Raw genomic sequence first — 12,651 nt, forward strand, 5'->3', positions numbered from 1 at the left:
CGACTCTTTATTTAAAATAACTTTCGATAAAAAATAGATAAAAATAAAATAAGCAGTTTCATGTATTAGTGTTTCATACACTATGGCATTGGAGTTATATTGAAGAAACCTTTCAACTGGTTCAGGTGCTACAAGCACTTGCAGCGGGTTCATTTTTTTTCCAGATAATCGGAAAAGCAATTTAACGGGGAAATGCTGCTAGCCTTATTGCCACCATTTCACGCGATCATGATATGTACAGCAACTATTTATAGTTTTTAAAGACTGAATGAAAATACTCATTATGTTTATCAAAAATAACGTTACTTTTAAAACTAAAAACGTGATATTCTATTGTTTCTTAGTGAATCAATCATCTTAAGTGTGAGAGGAATACCTCTAATCTTATCTTATTTAACAGAAAATTGCATGGACTAGGCTTCGTAACTATTTTTTATACTTGTCAATCTCTCAGACTGACACTGAGTAATCCCCTGTGAGATATTAATGATGAAAAATAATGTTACAGACAGATATTCGAAATTCACAAAAATACTTTCGATTCTAAACAAGATCAAAGAAATGTTGAAGCATCGATAAACAAGATTTACCGATACTCGTAGATGTATCAGCCGACGTCTGCAGCTCCAATCCCTTACGAAACTAGTCGAGTGTGAAAATCAGTTTGAGATTTAATTTTGACGACGTTATAGACTACATACGACGCTACGACAAATTTGTCTGAGCTTACTTAACTCATGGAAACTTAAGTAAGATTATATATATTTGATATTACGAGGACATTTATTTTTTGATTAAGGAGTCAGACACATTTATAATAAAAAGCTTATAATTTCAAGATAATTCAAATTTTTTGAATCGTTAAGTGTTAAATCCCTGTTTGGAGCTTCCCACTATATTATCGACGACTTATATTTAGTATACTTTTCCGTATCATTTACAAGTTTAAAATTAAAAAATCAAAATCAAATCAATTTTATTCAAGTAAACTTCACAATGAAGTGTTTTTTTAATCGTCGATATTTAAATTACCTCTTAGGATATGAGCAGTTGAATAATTTTGATGACGTATTTATTTTTATTCGGGGTGCTAAGGTACCCATTCTTCTTAGCAATAAACTAAAAAAAATTGAACGTGTTTTTCTATTATCCAAAAACATCTCAATTACGATTATTTTATTTGCATTTACAACAATTATCAGGATGCAGGAAAAACAACAATGAAGGTTGTTTGTGGTGCTATCTTTCCTGGATTAAATGGGATGAACTTAAATAAATAAATATTTTACGCGGTGAGCGTAGCAATCAGTTGTAGCTATCAGCGCCACAGCCAGTCTGAAACATTAGTCTGCAGTTAATACGGCTTTCTTGAATCCAAGAGAAATAACTATAGCTTTAAACAAATTAATTTTTAATTACACATGTAATTATCGTGTCTCGTGTTTGCTGTTATCTTTATTTATAAATAGAAACAGCTTCAATTTGTACTACGTAACTTAATTTACTATTGAAACGGGCGGCGGCAGGAAATAGACATATTCGTGATAACTCTTCAGACGCGAAGTGAAATTCTTTGCAATGTAATGGATTTTAAGCCTTATTCCTTCCCTCCGTGATAAGCGTCAGAATAGTTTACAGATAAGAAATATTACGAACATATGTTCTTTTTGATTTAATTATTTCTTTTCAGTCATATAAATTTATCTTTTTTTTAATAAATTAACATTTGATTTTTTTTGTTCATATCTAGGGTATTGATTATATGTATATAGGAGTATATATGTACATAGATTAGTACTGATAGATAAATAGTAACTATTTATTAGTTTATCTTATCAATAAGTAGTAAAATACATATAACGTGAAATAAAGACAAAAAGTGAACCAGTATCAATCATATCATATATGTTATTATAAAAATAAGAAAATGATTTTTCCTCAATATTTGATAACTATTGACATCCTGTCGCTAAGATTTATCGATGCGTAAGGAATTACGGACTCCATCCACGAATGAAGTACTTTATTGAATAACCTTTAAACATACGTCGAACGCATCAATAAATAGAATGAGTATAATCGAATATTAGCCAGTATTTGTCAAATCCATTCTCATAAAAGGAATTTTATTATTAGCAATTGTGATATATAAAACCTTTTTATATTCAAATAAAACTTTTGTTCCAAATTTGAAATATAATCTTTAAATTGAACAATTATGGATTAACATTCGTTACGTTTTAGGGGTTCTGTTGTTAGGTGTGATTCGGTGCAATTTCAGTAAAAGGTAAATGAACAGATCTTTTCAGTTTCCTAGTACTTACGCGACGCACTTAGAATTAATGTTTTTGTTTATTTTTTTATTTTTATTGATATTCCAAAACAAATACACAGTTAACAATATTTTAATGGGCTATATACAAATGAGCCATCCGATGGTAAATTGTCACCACAGCACAAAAACAATTACGCTGTAAGAAATATTAACCATTCCTTATATCACCAATGTCCCTTGTGCCTGTAGTAACACTGGCTCACTCACACTTCCGAAATACAACAGAACTGAGTACTGTTGTTTGGCGGTAGAATAATTAGACGGGCTAGCACAAGTTTTACCATCAACTAAATAAAAAATGTACAGTCAGAGTAAGAAAAACTTCATCAGTTTTCAAATTCATTCCTTTATCAATTCTTAAACTCTTAGTACTTCTTGAATCTAAACATCAAATAATTGCGACGCAAAATGTCATTCTCGATCGCTAAAGCAGATTATCGCTCATACTGAGCACATGAAAATAGATCTTAAGGACGAACCTTTTCTCACCCCAATTGTACATAAAAAACCGAATATCTCGTAATGCAATATCATAATTTACTTTTATATCTACGTGATAGATTATAATCCAGCAATCCAATAGCCGCAGCAGGGATAAGATGGATGGTCATGGATGAAAGGCGCTCATTAATTAATCCTCTATAACTAATCATCTTAAGTGCACTGGAATTCATTCATAATATAACATATATTTCTATAAAGAATTTATTTCAACAAAAAAAAATAATACAACATGATATTACTTTTTTATAAATTAAGACTCTTTTACTTTTAAAAGAAAATATATTTTTTAATCAATGCCAATAAAAGAATTTACATCAGCAAAATGAAATTCTATTGAAAGCATTTATAAGTCTTGTCTACATAAAGAATTTACTATAAGCGTATGCTAAAATATATATTAAATTTATTTATATAATTAAAATGTATTTATCTTTTATGCTCGTTTGATTTCAACTATCAGTAGCTAGCGAGCTGAGGTGCATATGTTAATATATATGTATGTTAATGGAGGTTAAGTTAGTCTATACAAATGAAGATCTTGCCACGGCGAGGTATTTCATACTTTACTCTTAATTTATTTAAGCTTATAAATAGTCATATTAACAAATTATAATTAAAATCAAAATCATAATAAACTTTATTCAAGTAAGCTTTAACAAGCACTTTTGAATTGTCATTTTACAATTAAGCGAAGCTACCACCGGTTCGCAAAGTAGATTCTACCGAGAAGAACCAGAAAGAAACTCAGTAGTTACTCTTTTTCAACATTTAAAAAACACAAAGTCATTACATAAGGTATACTATTCTGTATATGATTTTATAGATGATAAAATGTCGTAACAGCGTTTGCTGATTCTGTACATTTAATATTTTTTAAAGAATAACTATTCAGATTTTATCTTGATTAAGAACACCCGGTAACAGAAGACGTAAACAACAACCAAGGTTACGGATTTAGTTATACTTTAAACGCTTCATTTGTACCTGGAAAATTTTTGAAAATATGTTGAATAAAAATCTGATGAAGATCAAATCATATTTGAAATGTCTGATATTAGATTAAAAACCTCTACTCAAAAGGAAACGAGGAAATCGGCAGTAAAACATTTCGAGGCTGAAAGTTTACCTTTTATTGGTTTCCTTAACGTTTTCAATCTCTGTATATACGTTCCGAAGCGTAATAAGCCTTTTATTTAATATATATCTTGTATAATAACGATACGAAATTACTACTTGAATAAATAAATAAATATTGGACAACATCACATACATGACTCTGGTTCCAATGTAAGTAGCTAAAGCATTTGTGTTATGGAAGTCAGAAATAACGACGGTACCACGAACATCCAGACCCAAGATAACATAGAAAACTAATTAACTTTTTCTACATCGACTCGGCCGGGAATCAAACTCGGGACCTCGCTGTGGCGTACCCATGTAAACCGCTGTACGCACTACTCGACCACGGAGGTCGTCAATTAAGTATATTTTGATTTTGATTGCTTTTTGGCGGTAGAATAACCACAATTTAGTATCCATTCAGATTCGCTTGCACAAAGCCCTATCACTGGTAATATCATCAGTTATAATAAGCTTACAACTTCGATAAGATGTTTTAAAAGACAAGATCGCTCTCTGCTGAATTCGTTGAATGCCGGCATTGAGACTTTATATCGATCAAATTTAAATCGAATCTTCTCATCTCCGTTTTAAATTGCTTATTAATTTTTGAGCTAATTTCATATCTGCAGGCTAGCTTAAACTAAAATGAATTTAACCAACTGTAATCTAATTAAATTGTTCGGAACCATTCGAAACTTACCTATAGGAAAAGTTAAATTGAATTTTCTTATTTTACTAAGAATTCAAATGAAAATACAATTTCTGTAAGCAGTTTTTTCTAATATTGTTCTCATAAATGTTTTTTTTTTAGTTTCGTTTAATTATTTAAATGTTAAACGGTTAATCATTGAACGTAACTGAGTAATGAGCAATTAGACTAATATTACCTAGAAGTAATAACACCGTTTTCCATTTCATTCATCAGAATGAAATGAAATCAAGCACGAGAATGAAGCCGTCTAAAGCTAACATCGTATCTCCTTTTGGTATTTGAATATTGAATTATAGATTATTGACTTTCCTCAGGGGTAACTTTGAAAAGGTAAAAAAATTACCTAAACATTGGTAAGTAGTCTTATTTAATATACTTTTACATTGATATACTAATTTAATAATTTTGCATGAATGAACAGACTTTATTCTCTTTGTTTAAAGTTTTGTACAAAAATACTTTCATGTTATTAATAAAACATGTTTTCTATAAATTGTTGAATGTTTAACTAAAACTATTATGAGGTTTAAACCATTTTGACATATGAGATGAAGCCATGCCAAGCCAAGCCAACAATATGAAAAAAAAATGAATTTGAAAACACGTGAATCTTGCCCATAAAACAGCGTGAGAAATGCATGCTCCGGCTTTCTTTTACGAAGTGTGAATATTGTTTTTTTTACAAACAAGCCAATTTTCAGCTCGTCATTCCACTTGGAACCACCTAAGAATTCAAAGGAGCGTGTGAATGACGTCTGTATGTCAACGTAAGTATTAACAATTTCACACACGTTGTATTACTTTAGAAGTTGAGAGAGCTTGAATGTACGTAGCAGTTGTAGTTTGAAATAATTTCATTTAATTTGAACGTGTCAGAATTAATTATCTGCAAACATTTTGTGATATACAATTTTCTACATAAGTTACAAATTAAAGGGTTGAAAACAGTTCTAGTTGAGAAGAAAATTGTGTATTCCACCACGCTGTTTAATGCCGGTTATACAGGGGACAGATTTTTATCTGACATGTGCAGGTTTCATGACGACGTTTTTTCATCACGGAAGTGAATCTTGGTTTAAATTTCACGTATTCTAAGCATTAGACCATTAGTGTTGTGGCGGATGTGTTACTTTTTTTATAAAAAATGGAGTATATTTGTCATAATATATCCCTATTTTTCATCGTCAACACTCCAAACGAATCGTTTATAAATATTATTAAAAAAAAACAAGTTAAAACCTACCGTTAAAGTATTTCCGATGACATAAGGCTGATTAGAGCCACATTCGTGTTTGTGCCTCAATGGGTTTACCGGACGAAGAAACAACAGGTATTCGCTATCAGCACAGAGTTTGTAACGATAACGTCACTAGCAAATACATTCTACAACTTAACAATAAGATAAAAAATGTATACTATTTTTTATTTGGAAAATAAAATGAAATAAAATTAGGAAAATATAAAATGGGTGATATGGCCGAAAACACTTAACTTAGTCTTATTATCTTTTCTAATAAATTGTAACGAAATTATCGTGGTCGACCAATTGTCATCCACTGCTGGCCATAAACCTCCTCAGGTACTGCGTGCCCTCTTCAAGTCTTCAGTTCTCCTGGTTAAAGTGCTTTTAAACGAAATGACAACTAGTAAATCATAGCTAGTTTAATAAATTTAACCACTTAAATAGGTCCGTTGAATTTTATCTTAAACTAACTGTGCCCGCGACTTCGTGCATTTAATTTGCCAAAAAAACGATTGTATTAGCTTAAGTTACTCCTTATTACCAGCTTTCTGCCAGTAAAAAATGCGTCCAAATAAAAATAATATAAAATGTATTTTGTTATATGTACCGGGTATACATATCGTATATATGTATAAAGTAAAAAGCGGTTATTTTAATATTACAAACAGGCACTCTAATTTTATTATGTGAATAAATATTCACTATAAATACATCAAACTTTAAATATATAATCATAAAGAAGCATTTTAATAAATAAACATTAACATTATATGTTTTTCCAACAGTGAGAAAAAATAGTGATAACTTTAGATGGAATTTTTGCTCACACAGTTTTAAAAACAATTAATTTTGATTCATCTTTAAGTTTTTCCGTAAAAATTTTGTTACAAATTGAAAAGAAATTAAAATTATTTAAACCCAACTAGAAAAACATCCGGTAACATACGGCCAAATATACCTTTTTAGCTTGATACCGATTATTTAAGAATATTTGTCTAGAGCATATTATTGTTTACTTTTAAAAGTATTTTAAACTCAAAACATAAATGTGGATTTAAGCAAAAATATACATAATGTTGATATGTTATCTGTTGCTCTTCGTTTAAATTATGGAAACGTAAGCCCAGGAAACATACATTAATTCAATTAAAAGTAAACAAAATTTAAATTGCAAAATGTTTCCTATAAATCAGAGATGGTTCATAAATAACATTTTTACATTCAAACGAATCATAAATAAACATTAAAATGTCATAATTACTTACATAGATAGATATATTGTTACCATTTGAGCCGAGTGTCGGTAAAAGCTCCAAATATTCTTATCGAAAGGAGAATTAGCCTTTTCCCAGCTGTGGGAAATTAACAAGGTGTTGTTTACTCTTTACATCAATCGATTGTTTGTGATTATTTGTACATAAATATTTTTATAACAATAGCAAAAATTAAAATGTTTGCCTTGGCAGACTGCTTTTGGTTACCTTTACGAGAGAAAAAAAAGAAAAAAGCATTCAATTTTTCATTTTGCAATATATCAATATTATATGTTTCTTAAATTTTATTTATTACGTCAGATATTAGAGTACATTTGATAAAGAATTAATCAATTGTAAATATTGTATCAATCGTAATTACTCATCAGGGGACATCAAAACAAATACATTCACACGGCACTTGTTTGCGCACAGCGTGGTCGCACGACACTATGACTACACATTATCTTTGCACACGGTATGATGTGTTTGTATATAAAGGCAGATATACTCTAATCTGTATGTTGTTATCAGAAACAAGTTATTCGTCACAGTTGACAGACCTATCGACAGTGTTAAGCTGTAAGTATTGTTTATATATTATTATATACGTAGATTTTGTTTTAATTATTTATTTAATTGCAGTTGTAATGAATAACATAAGAAAGATTTATACATCTTAAATTATAATACATATTATGTTATTAAGTTTATTGACTTGATTTTGTATATACGAGATATCGACGCGGCTTCGCTCCCGTTTCGGGGGTGGTTGACGGGCGTAAAATAGCATAATTATGCATTTCCAGCAGGTTCAAGCTCAATCTCGAATTTCATCAAATTCGGGTCCTTAGTTTGCTTAGCCAGTAAATTCTTGAATCAAAAAACCTTTATAATACCGATCAGATCGAAATATAGTGCGAATTAGGCTGTCACAGAACATTAGATTGTGCTGCTTTCTAAATCCTTACAGTGATTCATGGTAAAATATCTTCAGAATTCAATTAATCAGAATTTATTCAAGCATTTATGAGTACTTTGGAACCGTCATTTTACAGTACTTTATTAAGAGTAGAACGTGAAAAACAGGCAAGAAACTCAGTAGTTTTTTCCAATATTTAAAAACAAAGTTATGCCGGTTTAAACAGTAGTACGCTTTTTATCATCTATTTCATTTAGTGTTGAATAATAAATGTTTTTATTTAAACGATAATATTTATTATTCGGTTAAAAATTACTATAATACTAAGTACAATCATTATCCATTAACTAATTCATTTTTAACTGAAGTTTAACCTTAGGAAGTTATAATTACTAATGAAATTAGAAGATGAACTTATAACAGAACTATTAGCTCTTAAGGTTATTTTAATAAACTTGAATTATTGCCCAATATTTAAATAATCTTATATAAAGCCAAGAAATCAAGTTGACACAATGTTGAAAAAAAAGAAATGAAATTAATTTGATTAAAATAATTAATCCAGAGGTTTCTAATTTATAGGCAGCATTGCGTTTTTATGTACTCCATTCTTGTTAATTTATCTTGTACTCGCTGCTAAGAAACAAGTTTAATGCTACATAATATTTCATCTGACACATGGCATACATACATACACTAAAACATTTATCTTTCTTTCATTTCAACGCATATTAACTAGTTTCTAATAATTTTGACATTGTTCGTATACAAATTTATTATATTTACAAATATATTTTTCAGATACAGAAATCATTTACAACGAAAATGCCTTGCTGCAAAGTAACTATCACTAAAACCAGTGGCTGCGACATGAAGTGCGACAAGCCGGGATGCTTTTGCATCCCATCAACAGGCAAGAACTGTATCTGCGTATGTCTAGATGAAAAAGATAATATCATCCGATGCGACGATTGTAAATGCGACACTTGTGATTGCAAATGTGACAAAAGTGAGTGCGTCTGTATTCCAACTGATGGAAAACCTTGCGTTTGCTTATGCCGCGATGGAGATACTATCAAGCGTTGCGACGATTGTGCCTGTACATCTGATTGTGGAACCGGTTGTAAGAAGTGTGACAAGAGTGGCTGCGAATGCATCGCGATTGATGGAAAAGCCTGTATTTGCGTTTGTCTTGACGCCACGGGAAACATAATTCGCTGTGACGACTGCCAGTGTGACAGATCTTCCTGCAAATGCAGTAAGGCTGGATGTGTTTGCATCCCAACGGACGGAGCTAGTTGCGTTTGTCTATGCCGTGATGGAGATACTATCAAGCGTTGTGATGATTGTGCTTGTACACCAGCATCTGGAACTGACTCTAAGAAGTGTGACAAGAGTGGCTGCGAATGCATCGCAACTGATGGAAAGGCGTGTATTTGCGTTTGTCTTGATGCCAAGGGCAACATCATTCGCTGTGACGACTGCCAGTGTGACAAATCTTCCTGCAAATGCAGTAAGTCTGGATGTGTTTGCATCCCAACTGACGGAGCTAGTTGCGTTTGTCTATGTCGTGATGGAGATACTATCAAGCGTTGTGATGATTGTGCTTGTACACCAGCATCTGGAACTGAGCCCAAGAAGTGTGACAAGAGTGGCTGCGAATGCATCGCAACTGATGGCAAAGCATGTATTTGCGTTTGTCTTGACGCCACGGGAAACATAGTTTGCTGTGACGACTGCCAGTGTGACAGATCTTCCTGCAAATGCAGTAAGTCTGGATGTGTTTGCATCCCAACTGACGGAGCTAATTGCGTTTGTCTATGCCGTGATGGAGATACTATCAAGCGTTGTGACGATTGTGCTTGTACACCAGTATGTGGAACTGAGCCCAAGAAGTGTGACAAGAGTGGCTGCGAATGCATCGCAACTGATGGAAAGGCGTGTATTTGCGTTTGTCTTGACGCCACGGGAAACATCATTCGCTGTGACGACTGCCAATGTGACAAATCTTCCTGCAAATGCAGTAAGTCTGGATGTGTTTGCATCCCAACGGACGGAGCTAGTTGCGTTTGTCTATGCCGTGATGAAGATACTATCAAGCGTTGTGATGATTGTGCTTGTACACCAGTATGTGGAAAAAATTAAAAAATGAGAAATGAAAAATTATAAATCTACTATTTTATTATAAGATAACGCATTACTGTTCGAATTACATTAAAATATTTTGGTTAATAGCCTCTTAAATGTTAACATTTATTCTTTTTTGTTTTTGATTTCTATGTAATGGTTATAAATAAAGGTAAATTTATATATAAATGTTTTTTTCCTGAAAGTCATACATTATTTTTAAAGTCTCCTTATAAGTCTAGTAAAGCTACTATAAAATTCAATATATTTTAGTTTTTATAAATATGCACAATAATATTTGGTTAATTATAAAGCAATTACATTCATGTAATTATTTATAATTAATTATAAAGATGAGGTAACAAATAAAGTAGGATTAATCACCATATTTTACATGGTTAAAGGGCTTTGTTATATTTTTATCAAAGTTGTTTGCCGTTCTGACATTCAAATTCTTATGTTTCTAACTTTGAAGAACAAAGGCTTTCGTACAAAATTAATCCCCTCCATGCATTAAAGTTGAAATGTGCAAATATTCTTTTTTACCAGATGGATCCTTAGCAAACAATTCTGTGATCCAAATTTTAATTATCTAGACTTATTAGTAGGTTCAATGTTTTTATAACTAACATGACATAGTATAATTATGACATAGTATATAACACAAATTTGCTTACCGCTTCCATCCCTATCTATGCTTAGATCTTTAAAATTACGCAACGGATTTTGATACAGTTTCTTCAATAAATAAGAGTGATTCGAGAGTATATAATACGTGTACAATATACAATATACGTGTACAATAATAATAGTAAAGAAACACTGATAATTTAGACATTCTCTACTATATTTAGTCTCATCATAGTAATTGTGCTAAGGTGTGTTGGGTTGCTAGTAGACTATAAAATAATTTCTTATAAACGAAATAATCGCGAGATAAGTGAGTTATTTCCCCGTAAAGGGGGATGAAGCGTGACCCAGTTTAAAGGTTACGCGTTCCACCGCTTCTGTCCGTGACTTCCCGCTTTGTTGAACAAATCAGCGAGGGTCACATTGTTCCCTAATACCAAAGCATTATTATCAAGTTTTGCTCTTTATTGATAACTGAAGTATGTAGTAATTAAACTAATACATGTTTAGTTCATATGAGCATTTCTATTTTATTGACTTGAATCCGTCCGAACAGTCTGTTTTATTTACTATTGATCTATTCACTCCCGATAACGCAACCTTCTTCGTAAAATTAATTAATTTTTCACTAAATAAACTTAACCAATATAAATAAATAAATACTTTAAATTTTGTTGACGTCATTATTCTTAGTCGTACTTACAGTAAGAAATATTGTTTACACAAGCATAATAAGAAATAATAGAGACCGGAGGCGTAATTAATTACGTCTAATAATTTCTTATAGCCAGAACCGATTTTTCAAAAATTCGATGTGATACAGGATTTCAAGTTCTAATTCTGTAATTATAATTTAGTGTCTAGCTGTGAACGAAATAATGTAGTATGTCTACGCTATAATACGATATTTCAAATAAGTCGTTTTCTCGATACGATAAAAGGCCTTTAAGCATGAATTGTAATTTCCTTTTCTCTGTGTTAAGCAACAAAATTTTCTATAGAAACGAAAAGCATTACCTAAATGAATTTAATTTTAATTAATAAATGTTTAGCTTGTGTTGAAAACAATATTAATATAACACGCAAAACAGAGTTGTAACGGATGAATTTCATGCAATCTAAATGTCTAACGGCTTGTTGTTGGTTTTCTCGGAAATAAACTACATTCCTTTACTAGGAGACAAAAATCTGCCTTCATTTGGATACATTTATCATATTATAATAAAAATAAATCATTTATTTCAGACTATATGAACAGTTTGTTCGTAACAACCTTATCCTAGTGTTAGTACAATAAATAATACTAAAGAGAACAAAAGAAAAAAAACTGTTAATAATCACTGCTGCGCCATTCCATTAGATATCGCACAACAGTGATTGATATACAAGCGGTCAAGTCTTCTGGTGATCATGGTATGTATGCTGTTGGTGCTGTGACTGACTTTACGCACTAAGGTTGCGCATCTTTCACGCACCATGGCAACAACAGCTTGTAAATCTAAGGCTTCTTTTCTCTTTGAGGAAAAGGTGTGGAACATATTCCACCGTTTGTGGAATACACATATAGCTGAATTTCTATGAAATTAGACACATGCAGGTTTCCTTACCATGTTTTTCCTTCACCACCGTGCCCGAGATGAATTATAAACACAAATTAAGCACATGATATTCAGTGGTGCTTGCCTGGGTTTGAACCCGCAATCATCGGTTAAGATGCACGCGTTCTAATCCCTGGGCCATCTTAGCTCATCGCATCATAGGTTTGAAATTATCTAACATTAGTAAAAATGCAAAAATAATGAG

At 31.5% G+C, this 12,651-nt stretch overlaps 1 protein-coding gene across 1 annotated transcript; it reads left to right on the plus strand.

Moving 5' to 3' along the window:
- The first annotated feature begins 7,641 nt into the window (after positions 1 to 7,641).
- On the plus strand, positions 7,642 to 10,407 carry LOC124536463 (keratin-associated protein 5-5-like). Its single transcript, XM_047113015.1, has 2 exons — positions 7,642 to 7,751; positions 8,893 to 10,407. Exon 2 carries the CDS (start codon positions 8,917 to 8,919, stop codon positions 10,234 to 10,236), a length of 1,320 nt encoding a protein of 439 aa, XP_046968971.1. The 5' UTR covers positions 7,642 to 7,751; positions 8,893 to 8,916; the 3' UTR covers positions 10,237 to 10,407.
- The last annotated feature ends 2,244 nt before the right edge of the window (positions 10,408 to 12,651 follow it).

Source organism: Vanessa cardui, chromosome 16 (assembly GCF_905220365.1).
Source record: "Vanessa cardui chromosome 16, ilVanCard2.1, whole genome shotgun sequence".
Classification (NCBI taxonomy): domain Eukaryota; kingdom Metazoa; phylum Arthropoda; class Insecta; order Lepidoptera; family Nymphalidae; genus Vanessa; species Vanessa cardui.

What these genes read in the sequence shown, in the direction of transcription:
- LOC124536463 (XM_047113015.1), top strand. Translation starts at nt 8,917, where the DNA reads ATGCCTTGCTGCAAAGTAACTATCACTAAAACCAGTGGCTGCGACATG.